Below are 15,277 nucleotides of genomic sequence, written 5' to 3' on the forward strand. Positions count from 1 at the left end.
TCAAAAACAAGCCCCTGGATGGAAAATTACCCGGGCAGAGGCCAAAGATGGCCAGCACTGGCTTATAACTGAGCTGCTTCTCCTGAGAGCAATATTGCATCACCTGCTCCAGGTGAGAGGCCTCAGGATTTAGGTATCAGGGGATGGTTAATGATTCTCTCAAGTCATGGCAGGAAGCCCAGCTGGCTGCTGATCAGACAGGAGGTGCAGGGCAAGGGAGGGGGACCTGGAATAAAAGACTAGCGCAGCACTCTCATACCTGAGTAAGCTTCCCAGTCACCAGAGAGGGCCAGGCTGGTAGCTGCAGTTCTGAGACGTCTCTCGCTTCTGCAGCTGGTCTGCAAACCACACGCACAAATCCACAGCACGAGATCCTGTGCTCTGTCTGGGGCAAGTGGTCCTTGCCTGGACCCAGAGCAGCACCTGGCACCTGTTAGAAACAGACTCTCAGACCCACCCAGGACCTATTGATTCAGAATCCACAGCTTAATAAGATTCTCCAGGTGGTTTGCGCACACATTAAGTTTGAAAAGCACCGTAGTGCATACTATTTAAGGCCCTTTCGGCTCCCAAGATTCAGCTAATTCTGCGTCCACATGGTTCTAGCATGAATGTGTGTTGGGGGTGGAGTGGGGATGAAGGAGCTCATGTTTGGGGATGGAAAAGAGGGTGTGGTTCACTTTTAACCCTTGACTGAATTCCTCTTTCCCACACCCTCTGGCCCCCAAAATATACTGAGTAAAGTAAGGTTTTGCATCTACCCTCCTGGACAACCAGCTAATATAAATGCAAAGCGCATAAATCAGCCCTGAGCCAGCCATGCCCATCATGACAGCATAATGCCTGTTGCCCATCCTTGAGGGCCACCCTGGCCCTGTGTCTGAGAGCAGAGTGGCACCGTCCTGACCCCACGTTCTCGCCGCAGCATGGTCTGGGCCAATAGATGCGTGTGGGCTGACCGAGGGCTGCTGGGCAAGGATGCATGGAGACACAGCCCCTGCTTGTGCTACAACACACCCCCGCCTCCACACCCCTCAACCCCCAGGGCCGGTGCTGTTCACAGGGCTCTCACCCCAGCTCTCTAAACCCACAGCTCCTCTCTGGAAATGCCTGGGTTCTGAGCCTCAGCCCCCCTCAAAACTGTCTGCTGGGTCCCAGCCTAGAGCAGGAACTGGCAAACGCTTCCTGCAAAGGGCCAGATGGTTAACACCTCAGACTCTGTGAATCACACAGACCCGGTTGTGCAGCCTCTCAATTCAGCTGATGCTGTCTGCAATCAGCCAGAGACAATACCTAAACTGCAGGCCATGTTCCAACAAAATTTTATTTATGGACGCTGACATCTGAATTTCATGTAATTTTTAATGTATTGCAAAATATGATTCCTATTTTGCACTTACTTTAACCATTTAAAAATGCAAATTTTCTTATCTCAAGAACCATACAAAAAACAGGAAATAGGCAGTGACTGGATCTGGACCACAGTCTGACCTCATCTAAAAATCAAGTGCAAGGTTAGGGTCAAGCCCTGGCTACGTATCTGACTAGCTGTGTGGCCACAGCGACCCGAGGGCTACTGTCCCAGCAACAGGAGATGACACACACTGTGGCCTTCGGTGAGTGAGCAGTAAATGGTGGCTGTTGCTAACGTTGTCATGCTCCAGAAAAAGTCAGTGGAGACAGGAAAGACCAAAATGCTTCAGTCAGGACCAGACCTCGTTTGATAAACACCTAAGGGAATGAGAAGTCCTTAGAGGAAAGGGACGGTCTCTCTATGGAGCCCCAGTCTGAAGGGGCTCTGTGGACACTGAGATGTCCACACGGAGTCACCAGGAGGACGCAATGAAGCATTTGACATTTGACACGGGCAAAGACAGCACAGAAACAGGCAGGGGTGAGAGAGGGGAGCTCAGGCGGCCAGAACAAGCCCCCGTCAATCTGACCCACAGGAGAGGGAGCCAAGGGGTCCCTAAAAAGGCTGGACGTGGGGGTCTGGCTCTTCTGTTTGTGAGCCCCAGGACAAGCCGGAAATTCAGCCTGTTTGAGCCCTTGCCTTCATCCTCTATCATATATTTGTTCATTGGTTTGGCAAATATTTACTGAATACCTACTGTGTGCCAGGCACTGAGCTAAGTGCTGCAGACATATGTGTAATATAGTTTAAAAACCCAGATGGTGGATCAGTAGCTAGATAAATGATAGATGGATAGATACATGACGGGTGGATGGGTTGATAAACAGATACATACTAACAGCTACCATCAGCAACTGTCTCAGCTCAGGAGAATGACCTGATCAGCCTCTGGGGTTGTGCACAGTGAGACCAAAGGCCTCAGGTCAGCCTGCAGAAGGACTCCCCAGCCGCCTGCTGTCAGGTGTCAGGAGTGACAGGGCTCTGGCCAGATGGACGACAGGTTGATTGACACAGGAAGGGGTGCAGTTTTTGCCGGACTGTCCGGTTTTCCGAAGAAACTCGAAACTGTGGCAGTGCACCCAATGGCAAATATTGCCCTCTAGCTCAAAAACTCCCAAAGGCTATGGTACAAACAAAGCACACCTGTGAGCTGAATGCCTCTGGCCCACAGGCCACCATCTGTGACCTCTGACCTAGCAAAAGAGCCAGCAAAACAAAGAAATTGCTAGCTCACACTGAAGGAAGGGAGCAGAATGCAGAGCAGACTGTGGGCGCCTCGGGGGAGGGAGGCTAATGGGGTGTGTCCGGGGCATTGTGCCCAGTGGGCTCTGATGGACAAAAATGTCTCATCTCAACACTGCCTTGTGACGCCAACTCCCTCATCCTGGCCAGACTTAGGGCGATCTGCCTGGAGCAAGTGGTACAGGGAGAGATGCTTGTACTTAGGGGCAGGGGGCACTGAGGACCACCTCTGGAGCAGGATGCCAGTGGCAGGGTGGTGACCCGCAAGGGCAGGACCCCCAAAGCCACTTGACTGACCATGAGAAGAAACAGCTTACACGTGAAAGAGGGGGATGGGGCCCATCTGAAAGGCCAGGGTCCCCCAGCCGATGACTGTTTAGACAGAGGAGGACAAAGCCTGACCTTCAGGGGGTCTGCTGCAGACACGCACACCCTCACAGCCCTGGGGAAGGGAGAATGATTCTCATTTACCCACAAAGCAAGCAAGGAGCAGACATACTTTGATACTGTGTCCAAAATCTCACAGAAAGAACACCCCAGAATCTACCCAGTTCTGTCTGATGTTACTGTCACAGCCCAACTCAGTCTGAAGGAGAAGACACTGTGCCTGGTTCCTCAAAGGGTACCTAAGAGTGGAGAAAGTCCATGGGCTGCACAGGACAGAGCGGGTCCCACGCATGCTCCATCCTTCTCATTGGACTGTTTGCCCAGGAGATGCTGAGGGCCCAGGGGAGGATGGAGCTGGAGTCTGACTATGAGGCTGAAGCCCAGCGTCCCACCTTCATCTGCTGTGTTTCTGTCTTCTAGCCTCTCAGTTTCCTAATCTGTGAAATGGGAATAATGATAGCAGTTTCTGACCTTGAGAGCTTCATCATGGAAGACTGTGTGATTAACAATATGAAAGGCCTCCACCTAAGACGCTCTGGCATCTGTTGAGTTGGGTTTTGCTGTTGTCGTTGTTGCCATGGGGATCTGTGTGGTTTCCCACTCACCTCAGTCATCTGGGAAGGAAGCCCTGACTCCCAACCACAGTCGTTAACCACCTCCTGGAGCCGGACTCTGTGTCTACGGCGTGATCTCACACCATCAGTCCCTCCCTCGGGACTCATCTTCAGATCCACCTGTGTCACTAGGGCTGTGGTGACCCCAACGTAAGTCAGGGTCTCGGGGTCAAGAGAGCTGGAGTCCATCGAGGGTTCAGGCACCCACCACTGGGTCTCTTGGGGCTTCTGCCTTTGCAAACTCTGTCTTCATTCAGCTCTCCTCCAGGTGGGCCTCCACCCTCTCCATCAGGTCCTCCTGGCCAGTGTGCCAATGCATCACTGCCTATTAGAGCCCAGGCAGGACTCTTGTCTTTATCACAACAACCTCAGGGGCACACCCACTATATGGCAGGGGGCGAGGGGCCCTTGGCGTCTGAATCCAGTCACTATGGGTAGAATTTCGCATGGAGGCCTAAGGGTCACTGGACTTGTTCTCAGCTCAGAGTCTGCTAGGTAGGGCTGGGCCCATGACCACTTTTTTGCCAGATTCATTCTGTTACTGAGCCTAGGCCCCTCTGCTCGGTGCTTGCCAAGGCAATGTCATCAGGAGACACCTTGTTGAAACAAGGAATAATGACTCTTATCGGAAAGCAAGCAGACCAAGAAGATGGCCGACCAGCTCCTCCGAAAAATCATCTTCCCTCAGTTGGTGGGGCTCCTTTTATACACAGGAGGGGATGGGGCGGGGCCTACTGTGGCATCAGCCAATGGCTGAGGGGGACCACTAACGGTCGCTGGCTGACAGTTGCTCACTAACAGTCCCTTGCTTGGGGGAGGGGCCCACCGCAGCGCCAAGCAATAGCTGAGCGGGACTTCAGAGCTCCCACCTGCCTATTACACCCTGAGGAGAAAGGTGAGACCCCGGGCAGCACAGGGTCTGAAGAAGCACTGGCCACTCTAGCATCCCTATTCTCCAGCTCTCTGTGGAGCGAGGCACGCAGGCGTTAGAGACCAGATGGCCGCGAGGAGGCAGTTGACCCACCCATTCGCTTCAGTTCAGTTCAGTTCAGTTGCTCAGTCCTGTCAGACTCTTTGCGACCCCATGGACTGCAGCACGCCAGGCCTCCCTGTCCACACATCACCAACTCCTGGAGTTTACTCAAACTCATGTCTGTAGAGTCAGTGATGTCATCCAATCCTCTCATCCTCTGTCGTCCCCTTCTCCCGCCTTCAATCTTTCCCAGCATCAGGGTCTTTTCAAATAAGTCAGTTCTTCACATCAGGTGACCAAAGTTTTGAAGTTTCAGCTTCAGCATCAGTCCTTGTGACCGGTCCATTACTGGGATCCATGTCTGAGGCAGTGGGTGATCCCACCTCTGGCTTCACCTGCCGGTTTATGACCGCTGCGATGGCCAGGGAACTGGTGTCCCAGAGCGGAGCTCCCTGCCGCCCACTTGTGCAATGGGTGGGCTGTGGGCACCGGCCGGTCTGGTGGGCTAGGCATGGCTGCAGGCAGGAAAGGACTGGCACCAGGGAGGAAGGAAGGAAAGGTTCATCACACTTTGGGTTCAGGCCGGGGAGGCCGCTATTACCATTCTGGCTTTGAGCAGGAGTCCCGCCTACACACAGAGACTCTTAGCATGACAATGTCACCTGTGCTAATGGTAAGCACACCTATTTTTTAAATTAATTTATTTTTTACTGAAGGATAATTGTTTTATAGAATTTTGCAGTTTTCTGTCAAACCTCAACATGAATCAGCTGTAGGTATATATGTATCCCTTCTCTTTTGAATCTCCCTCCCCACCCCACCCCTCTAGGTTGATACAGAGCCCCTGTTTGAGTTTCCTGAGCCCTACAGCAAATTCCTATTGGCTATCTATTTTACATACGGTAATGTAAGTTTCTGGGTTACTCTTTCCATACATCTCACCCTCTCCTCTCCTCCCCTCTCCCCATGTCCATCTCTATGTAAGCACACCTATTTTTTTAATCTTCTGACTTCATGTTCACCCAAGTAGGTCCATGGGTCTGTACTGCACAGCATGCTACAATCCCATCCACACCATGCCAGGTCCTAGACATCAAAGTGGTGGCTATGCTAGGCCCAGTGACCCTACTGTTGGAAATATCTCTTAAGTTCCAACCAGTGGGTACAGGAGACACTGAAAGAGCATGGTTTCCTGGGCCTCATTCTCAGCCTGTTCACAGCCTGTCACACCAAGGCCAGCCAAGCTACATGCATGCACAGGCCGCGGCCACAGACATGAAAATAATAGGCATTCGCCTTCATGGCTCTAAAAGCATCATTCTCAGCATCAATATGTGTAGTACACGTGCCACAGTTAGGAAATCACTGCCTACACCAGAGTGTGCACATGCATCAAGTTACTTTCCGCTTCCACTAATTTTGTAATTTAATAAAACACAACGTTGCTTGGCATGATCCATCCATCAAATACCAAAGGAAGAGACATTACTGCTTGATGTTAAATACAATTTTGAAATGTGCCACCTGGATGCCGCCATCCCCCGAGCCCTTTAAACCATATTCTCTTGGAAACATCATGACATGTGAGCTGAACATGGTGTCTTTTTTTCCCCATTGTAAATGAGCATTTTATGTCCCCCCAAAAATCAAAAGGATGTTTTTACTGTTATGATTTTATTATGCTTCTTTATGGTGCCGTTTGCTTTCGTGAAGTTAAAGGAAGCACTGACATGGAAACCAGCAACAAATAGGGCATACTGAAATCAAGCTCCAGAGTTAAAAGTTTCCATTCATTTAACTGGGGAGAAAAGCGTGTGTTTGTTTGGGTACATAATTATTGGGAAAGGAGAGGTTCATTCGTCTAAGTTAATATCCCTTAACCAAGTTAGGAATTAGCATACATCTCTTTAATTACACCTGCTGTGACAGCCTCATGCATCAGCCACTCAGGCAGGATGGGAGGGGGTGTTCTGACCACCTGCCCCCCACACACTACCTGTTGCCGGAGGGCACCAGGGCCCCCCAGGAAGCTCCAGCCACCCCTTCCCCATCACCGGCTTGAAAACCCACACGGCCCTGAGTGCCCAGCCTCCAGCAGTGTGCCCTCAGAGCTGTATGACGCTTGGGGCATGGATGTGCACAGTACTTACTCAACGACCGAATGACTGAATGAGCAAATGACAACAAGTGCTCCTAAGCCCTCCCACATCACGAGGCATGCGGGCTAGCGTTTGATCCCCAAGTGAAGTGAAGTGAAGTCACTCAGTCATGTCTGACTCTTTGCAACCCCATGGACTGTAGCCTACCAGGCTCCTCAGTCCACGGAATTTTCCAGGCCAGAGTACTGGAGTGGGTTGCCATTTCCTTCTCCAGGGGATCTTCCCACCCCAGGGATCGAACCCGGGTCTCCCGCATTGTAGGCAGACACTTTACCATCTGAGCCAGCGGTGCTTTTTTTGATCCCCAAAGTCAAGTGTCATGGAGCCACAAGGGTTTCCAGTGTTAATCAGCTGCAAGGAAACCCTTGTGGCTCCAGTGACTGCTCCCCCTGGAGGTTGAGAAGGGAAGGACCCCTCCTGCTGTGGGGTTTGTGTTAATTTCTAAACCCATCATCTGGAGGTTCTGCTCATTCATTTGCTTATTATCACTGAAAACAAATGATCTGGAGCTTAAATGCCTGACAATCGAGAAACGGTTGAGGAAATAATAGAATTGCAGTGCACTCACTTGCAATTTAAAACGATGTTTATCCAGGACTTATAATAATGTTAGAAATCATTATGATCTAATATTAACAGGAAACTAATCTGTGCCATATAAAGTTATATGAAGACTATTATGGTGCATCCATTTTTTTTTAAATCAAAGAATTCTAATATAAAACCAGAAGAAAACAGCAAGACTGTTAACTGTCTCTGGGTGATGAGTTTGTGACGCTCGATTCTCCTTTCTGCTGCTTGGTGCTTGCTAGGTTTTCTATAGCCACTGTTACTGTATAAAGAAATCGTAACGCTTTTTTTCTGAGAGGAGGTGATCTATAGTCACCCCTCTGCCCTCAGCCGGCTGTGATTGCTATTTTGGGTTTTCCTAAAGAGGGGGTTCTCATGACACCTCATGTTCTGGAGGCTTTTCCATACCCGGAGGGCTGTGAGGTGTGGGCTGAGAGAAGTGCGGGCCCCCACCCCCTGCAACTGCCCCTTTCTAGTGATCGAGGGCTGAGTTAGTCTGCAGATAACAGGATCAGTGGAGCACTGGGGTCAGAAGCCCTGCCCTGCTTTTCCCATTAGTTATTTATGCCTTTACACTGCGCTGCCTCTCCTGGTACATTTCCAAGGCATTGTATAATACAATCAATAACTAATTTATTTGCCATCAGACTTTCCTGATGGTCCAGTGGTTAGGACTCTGCGCTCCCACTTCAGGGGTCACTGGTTCAGTCCCTGGTAGGGAAAGTGATATTGGGCTTCCCTGGGAGCTCAGCTGGTAAAGAATGCAGGAGAACCCGGTTCGATTCCTGGGTCAGGAAGATCTGCTGAAGAAGGGATAGGCTACTCACTCCAGTATTCTTGGGCTTCCCTGATGGCTCAGCTGGTAAAGAATCTGCCTGCAATGTGGGAGACCTTGGTTCAATCCCTGGGTTGGTAAGATCCCCTGGAGAAGGGAAGCTACCCACTCCAGTATTCTGGCCTGGAGAATTCCATGGACTGTATAGTCCATGGGGTCACAAAGAGTTGTACATGACTGAGCGACTTCTGGGGCTTCCCTAGTAGCTCAGCTGGTAAAGAATCCGTGTGTAATGCAGGAGACCCTGATTCAATTCCCGGGTCAGAAAGTTCCCCTGGAGAAGGGATAGGCTACCCAGCCCAGTATTCTTGGGCTTCCCTGGTGGCTCAGATGGTAAAGAATCTGCCTACAATGCAGGAGACCAGGGTTTGATCCCTGGGTTAGAAAGATCCCCTGGAGGAGGGCATGGCAACCCACTCCAGTATTCTTGCCTAGAGAATCCCCATGGACAGAGGAGCCTGGTGAGCTATGGTCCATGGGGTCACAAAGAACCAGACACAACTGAGCGATTAAGCACAGTACAAGAAATAGTTACGTATTATTTTTCATCTCGTTAAAATGCAGCTTGAGCTAAACCCATGACTGACACTGGTATTCAGCTCTGGTTGGGGCCCCTGGGATGAAATGGTCAGGGCGAGGGGATGAGAAGGGTTTATGGATACTCCTGGTACAGAAGAGAGAGGAAGGGAGTCAGGCAGGAACTCCTAAATGCTGCCCCAAAGCAAAGCTACTGGGGTCAGAGAGGAGGGGCCGTTCTGAGTTCCAGCAAGGAAATTTCACAGGGTACACGGTGAGAATATTCACTCTAGGGGTTCTGGTAACAGTGTGGTGTAGAGGATTTTCCAAGGGTCCTTGGAAGTCCTATGATAGCCAGAGAGACCCAATCATTGTGGCCATTACTGCTAATGTTCCCCCACGTGGACATACCTCTGGATTGTATGCTCAGGGTAAACCAGCCTATATTCATATATTAATACTTTCTATAATGTTTCATTTCTAAAGAAAAATTTTGAAGGTTTTATTTAACAATGTCGAAAACATTGCTGTCATGGGGACCAAAATCCCTTTTTAAATTGCTTATTGAAACATTCGTCATTTGAGTTCACAAAGATAGGATAAAAAATTTTTATCACAGTACCATTTAGTTATAGAAGCACTTGCAATTCATCTCCCCCAGAACTCTCAGGGCACATTTCTTTTGATTTGTCAGTATTTCTGAAATCCAGCGATGAAACTTGCTAGAAAGGGGGCAGGCACAAAGGACGCATCCTTTTTTAGTGGATGGACACGGGTGGGGAGCTGAGGGTGGGGGGGACTGGGAGTGCAGGTTTGACATATGTACACCACTGTATATGCACAGAATAGACAGTTAGTAGGAACCTGCTGTATGGCACAGGGAGCTCAGCTCGGGGCTTTGTGATGACCTAGACAAGTGGGGTGGGGAGGGGAGGGAGGTCCAAGAAAAAGGGGACAGATGGATCCGTATCGCTGATTCACTTCATTATATGGCCTTCCCAGGTGGTGCTAGTGGTAAAGAACATGCCTGCCAACGGAGGAGAAATAAGAGACATGGGTTTGGTCCCTGGGTTGCATAAGAGACACGGGTTCAGCCTCTGGGTCAGGAAGATCCCCTGGAGGAGGGCATGGCAGCTCACTGCAGTATTCTTGCCTGGAGGATCCCATGGACAGAGGAGCCTGGGGGGCTCCTCTCCGTGGGGTCACAAAGTGTCGGACATGAATGAATCGACTTAGCACGCACGGACAATGCACCACTCTAAAGCAATTATACGCCAATAAACAAATTTTTAAAAAAATAAAGGAGAAGAAAAAAAAATTGGCCAAGTGAATGATGCTCACAGCCTGGGTTCCCTTTGAGGTCTCCTCAAGCCTCAGCCATCCTGCAGACAAACACCAGTAGCACCTCCTCTCTTGCCCCAGATGGTGCCATGAATGCTGCGTCCTCTGAAAGTCAGGTTCTCTCTCTTCTCCAGTTGTCTGCCTCTCCACAGGCTTCCAGGCAGATCCACCGCATCATCACCCTTCTTCTGGCCCCACCCCTCTATGGGGTTCGGGGAGGAGGCATCCCCGTGCCAGTTTCGGGGAAAAGGAGAGGAAGGGCAAAACACATGTTCAGGAAACAGACTTTGTGGTCATCAGGTCAGGGCATAAAAGGTAGAAGGGAGAGATTGTGAGATCCCTCAAGAAAGAAACGGAACCCTTTGGCACACCCTTGAATGCAATGCCAAGGCTCTTATTCAGTCTGCACATACAAGGGAGCCACTCCTGGGTTAGAAACAAAGGAGTGATGTGATCAAAGATTTGGTCTTGGAAGGTCCTGCAGGAAACGATTAGGGCTAGAAGAAACCACCCACCCTCCAGCCCAGGAGGCCGAACTGCCCCATTTGCCACCCCTCCTTGTTCTTTCCATTTTCTGTTACTGAAGACATCATTCTACCCTCCACTGTGGCTTCTCTGTCCTCATGAGTCTCATCCTTCTGCTGGCCTGGCAGCATCTTGCAGGCAGTCTTAGGCCTTAGGTACCTCCCTGACCAGCACACGGGGCAGCCGTTGGTACCACACTTGCCACCTACCTCACGGCCTGATTTCAAACCTGTGTTATTTCGAAAGAGAGTCAGGGCAAGTTCGGTGGTGGTAAAGAAACTAGATGGAAGTGTGGATGAATAAAAGAACGAATGAGCACTGGAGGGAATGCCAGCTTTCATGGTCCAAAGGCCCCTGCTTCTGCTGCCGCCCACAGGGCCCAGAGCTGGCTGTGCCCTTGGAAACCTCTGGGCATCAAAGACTGAATGAGGAGAGACTCCTTGCCATCCACTGTCACTCAGTGCCACATGGGCCCGCCTCACACATCCGGCTTCCAGCTGTCCCCACCGTTCCCTGAAGCCCTCTTCATCCTCCTTATCACATTTCTAAAGGATAGAGACGATGCTAGCTTTTGTGAAGACCTTTAGAACAGAAGGGTTGGGATTTCCCTGGTGGTCCAGTGGCTGAGACCCTGCGCTCCCAATGCAGGGTCTCTGGGTTTGATCCTGGTTAAGGAACTGGATCCCACATGTCACAACTAAGAATTCGGGTGCCGCGACTAAAGATCCCTCATGCCACAATAAAGATGGAAGATCCTGAGTCCCACAACTAAAACAGATAAACAAATATTTAAAAAAAAAAAAAAAAAGCAGAACAGAAAGGTTACTCCCTGGTCATGTCAAACCTCCCTTGACCACCCATCTTCAGCCTCTCCTTTAGAAAAATAGAAACCCTCCTTCTTTAGGTGATTAAACTGGAATCTGCCTAGATAGCTGGTTCTCTTCCAGCTAAACCTCTATACCATGATCTACCCCAGATCCAGCACCCAGGAATTCTGTTCTGCCCCCTATAGTTGTACTGGGCCCCTGGGCAAGAGAGCAAGTTTAAAGGTTCCACTTCCATACAAATATTATTGAAGAAATTAGACTGTGAAGAAATACAGTGTGTATCAGAAAGGTATGTAAATACAGGGCCTTCAAATCATGTCTATTTTTTTAAATAGCCTGTACCCCCAGGATCTTTATAATATCGGAAAAAAAAAAACTGTTTGGAAAGCTGTAATAACTTTAACTACAGCATAAAGGAAGGTAATATGTAGCCTGATTGGCTTGCCATTATGTTATTTGTGCTGTACAGATACAAAATTTTGGAATCAGATGTTTTATGGGAAATCATTACAATTCTGAATATGTGACTGAACTTTTCCTAAATATATCAAAAATGGAACAGCTTGTGAGCATACATAATTGAAAACAAAGTTTATGAGCCGGTAGATGTCTACCAATATCAACAGAAATTTAACAGAACTGCATAACGTTTTGTGTTTTGTCTATTGCACTCAGATGCTCCCCTGCATGGGTCCGCTCACTGTTCCTGCAGCGGATGGTGCTGAGCCCACTCACAGATGGATGCGGTGATTTGATGAGAGGGTCTGTGGGGTTTGAGACTAATGGGGCCACCACGTACGGCTGGGCAGGTTGTGCATTGAACAGCTACAGGACACCCCTTTGCCGTAGAGGACGATGTGAAAGGCATCCACTGGAGTTCACAGCACACAACCCGCACAGCATAAGGCATTCTTTTTGAGCCATCACCTTGAGGGACAAGCAGAATCCACCTGTAATCCCCTAAAGAACACGACCACAAAGGAAAACCCAAAGCCTCACGTACTGTTGATGCGAATTCAGATTGGGACAGCCATTACGGGAAACAGTATGAAGGCCCCTCAAAAAATTAAAAATAGCATGTCTCATTTATATATGGAATCTTTAAAAAAAAGTTTATTATAGATGCAGAGAACAGAATGGTAGTTGCCAGAAAGTGGAAAGTCGCTCAGTCATGTCCGATTCTTTGTGACCCCATGGACTATACAGTCCGTGGAATTCTCCAGGCAAGAATACTGGAGTGGATAGCCTTTCCCTTCTCCAGGGGATCTTCCCAACCCAGGGATTGAACCCAGGTCTCCTGCACTGCAGGCAGATTCTTTTTTTTTTATTTTTTATTTTTATTTATTTATTTATTTTTTTGCAGGCAGATTCTTTACCAGCTGCGGGTTCTTCCCTGAGCCATACGGAAAGCCCAAGAGGTTAGGGGTGAAATGGGTAAAGGAATAAACAGGTACGTACTTCCAGGTGTTAAAAGAAAAAAAACTTCCCTAGAAATCGTAATTACCCACAATTCATTTATTCATTCACTCATTCATGTACTCACTCGTTATTCATTCAGCTTTTAAAGTGAGCCGCTCAGCTGGTAAAGAATCCGCCTGCAATGCGGGAAACCTGGGTTTGATCCCTGGTTTGGGAAGACTCCCTGGAGAAGGGAACTCCAGTATTCCGGCCTGGAGAAGTCCATGGACTGTATAGTCCATGGGGTTACAAAGAGCTGGACATGAGTGAGGGACTTTCACTCCCTTGAAAGTTGTGAATTCTCCCTTAGAACCATCTCGGGGGTGCCTGCGGATGCCTGCATCATGGAGAGAACTGAACTCCTGGGCCTGCTCTCACCTGGGACCCATGATGTCACCAGCAAGCTGGACGCTCTTCCTCCCGTACTCCTGCTCCTGGGTGCGTCCTTCTTAGACCCTAGGGTTTGTGGGTCGGAACTCGTGCATCATTCTGACTAGCACCTGGAATGGTTGCTTTGGCCATTTGAGGATCTGCATCTGAGAAACGGTTCAGCCATGTCCTCCTCTGTCCTGTATGATGGGCTCCTAATGCTACCCAGCAGAAAGTTAAATGGCTTCTCTGGTGGCACGGTGGACAGGAATCTGCCACCAGTGCAAGGGACATGGGTTCGATCCCTGGTCCGAAAAGAGTCCACATGCCGTGGAGCAACTAAGCCCATGCACCACAGCTACTGAAGCCTGCACATTCTAGGGCCCGAGAGCCACAATGAATGAGCTCCTGCCTGGGCTGCAGCTACTGAGCCTGTGCTCCGCAACAAGGGAAGCCACACTATGATGAGAAGCTCATGCGCCACAAGGAGAGAGCAGCCCTCACTGTCCACAACTAGAGAAAAGCCTGTGTACAGCGAAGAAGACCCAGCGCAGCTAAAAATTAATTAATTAAGCAGTAGGTACATGGCAAATAAATAAATAAATAAAGCAGAACAAAAAGAGCTGCCCGGGTCATTGACCTAGAACTACTCCATGAAACATGCTCTCATTTTAGGTCCAGCAAAAACAATTCCATGCCAACAAATGATTTAGATCTGACAAAAAATACCTCATAAATAAAACAGACACGAGAAAGCACCTGCTGTGACTTTTGAAAATGTCCAGTTGGTCACCGACAGATTACAGGGCCACCAACCTTTGCCATACTTAGAGCATCCTCAAGGATCCCTGCTCTGGAGCTGGGTTCATTTCTTGCTGGAAATCCCTTTGCTGATACTTTCCTGCCTAATGAGTATTTAACACCATCCCACACATCAACACACACTGAGTAATTACAAGAACTGAAAGTCTCTTTTAGAGAAGAGAAAGTCAGATAATTCAGGACATGGAAAACAAGACCTGAAAGGGAAAAAAATTGATGGAATTAAGACTGTTTAACCCAGAGGAAAAAAAGACTGCTTGATGGGTCACTAATTTCCAGCAAGTTGATTGAAAGTTATTTCACATAGGATACTGGCCATCTGGTTTCCCTTTCCTGAGCACAGAGGGGAAATGATTTTCAATTGCATCAGGAAGAGTTTAGGTTGGAAAATAAGGAAGACTTTCCAGATGCTTAGAGTTATTAAATACTGAGTGTTGAGAGGGCCACAGCATCACCTTTTTGGAAATGGTTCAGAGGATGACAAATTCTGTCCATCCAGGCCTTTTTAGGAGCAGCCTGAGTGGAGGACATAATGAGATGAGTAAAATGATCTCTTTGAAAAGCCTTCCTGCCTTATTTGTTGTACTAAAAGCGCCTCTTAGAGAAGGATGGGGTTCCTAGGTGGCGCTAGTGACAAAGAATCCGCCTGCCAATGGAGGAGACACAAGAGACAGGGGTTCATCCCTGGGTGGGGAAGAGCTCCTAGAGGAGGAAATGACAATGGACTCCAGTTTTCTTGCCTGGGAAATCCCACAGACAGAAGAGCCTGGTGAGCTACAGCCCATGGGCCACAAAGAATCGGACACGACTGAGTGACTGAATGCAGAGACGCGCATGCAATTTCTAGGCTTCCAAAATACTTCCACTATCTCGTTTATGTAGACCCTTCCTAGAGGCAGAAAAGGGGAGTCACCTGGTTCCTGCCTCGCCTCTGTTGTGGGCGAGTCATGAGATCTGCAAGGTGCTGGTATCTCTAGCCCGTTTCCCATCTGGAGCTGCCCCTGTGGAGGTAAATATGTTGATGAGCAGCTTGCTATGTGCATCATCTGTTGCTTCCATCCTGCTGGCTTCCCAGCCCTTGTGTCTGGATGTGGAATCTACTTCTCTAGTTGTGGGGAAGGGCCCCCAGCCAAGGCGGCAGTCTTCTGTCCACTGTGAATGGTCCCGGGCTGGGTGTGTAACCCAAGGTGGGTCCATCAGAATTTTGCCCGGAGTGCTTTACCCA

At 49.1% G+C, this 15,277-nt stretch overlaps 1 protein-coding gene and 1 long non-coding RNA gene across 5 annotated transcripts in view; one reads left to right on the forward strand and one right to left on the reverse strand.

Moving 5' to 3' along the window:
- C26H10orf90 (chromosome 26 C10orf90 homolog) overlaps positions 1-4,417 on the reverse strand; it is a 393,139-nt gene extending 388,722 nt beyond the window's left edge. For 2 of the 4 annotated variants that reach the window (XM_059882150.1, XM_059882149.1), the window contains exons 1-2: positions 3,649-4,348; positions 260-430 (exon numbers count right to left, since the gene is read on the reverse strand). In XM_059882150.1, the coding sequence (XP_059738133.1) occupies positions 260-430; positions 3,649-3,846 (369 nt within the window). In that variant the 5' untranslated portion in view covers positions 3,847-4,348. Of the gene's footprint in view, positions 1-259; positions 431-3,648 lie in introns of all 4 variants that reach the window. The other 2 variants (XM_059882151.1, XM_059882152.1) reach the window with 2 other exon arrangements.
- Positions 4,418-4,447: 30 nt separating this feature from the next.
- LOC132343994 (uncharacterized) lies at positions 4,448-14,614 on the forward strand. The gene is made up of 3 exons (XR_009493056.1): positions 4,448-4,552; positions 12,767-12,853; positions 13,172-14,614. It is a non-coding gene; the product is annotated as an uncharacterized lncRNA (long non-coding RNA).
- The last annotated feature ends 663 nt before the right edge of the window (positions 14,615-15,277 follow it).

Source organism: Bos taurus, chromosome 26 (genome assembly GCF_002263795.3).
Source record: "Bos taurus isolate L1 Dominette 01449 registration number 42190680 breed Hereford chromosome 26, ARS-UCD2.0, whole genome shotgun sequence".
In the NCBI taxonomy this organism is placed as follows: Eukaryota; Metazoa; Chordata; class Mammalia; order Artiodactyla; family Bovidae; genus Bos; species Bos taurus.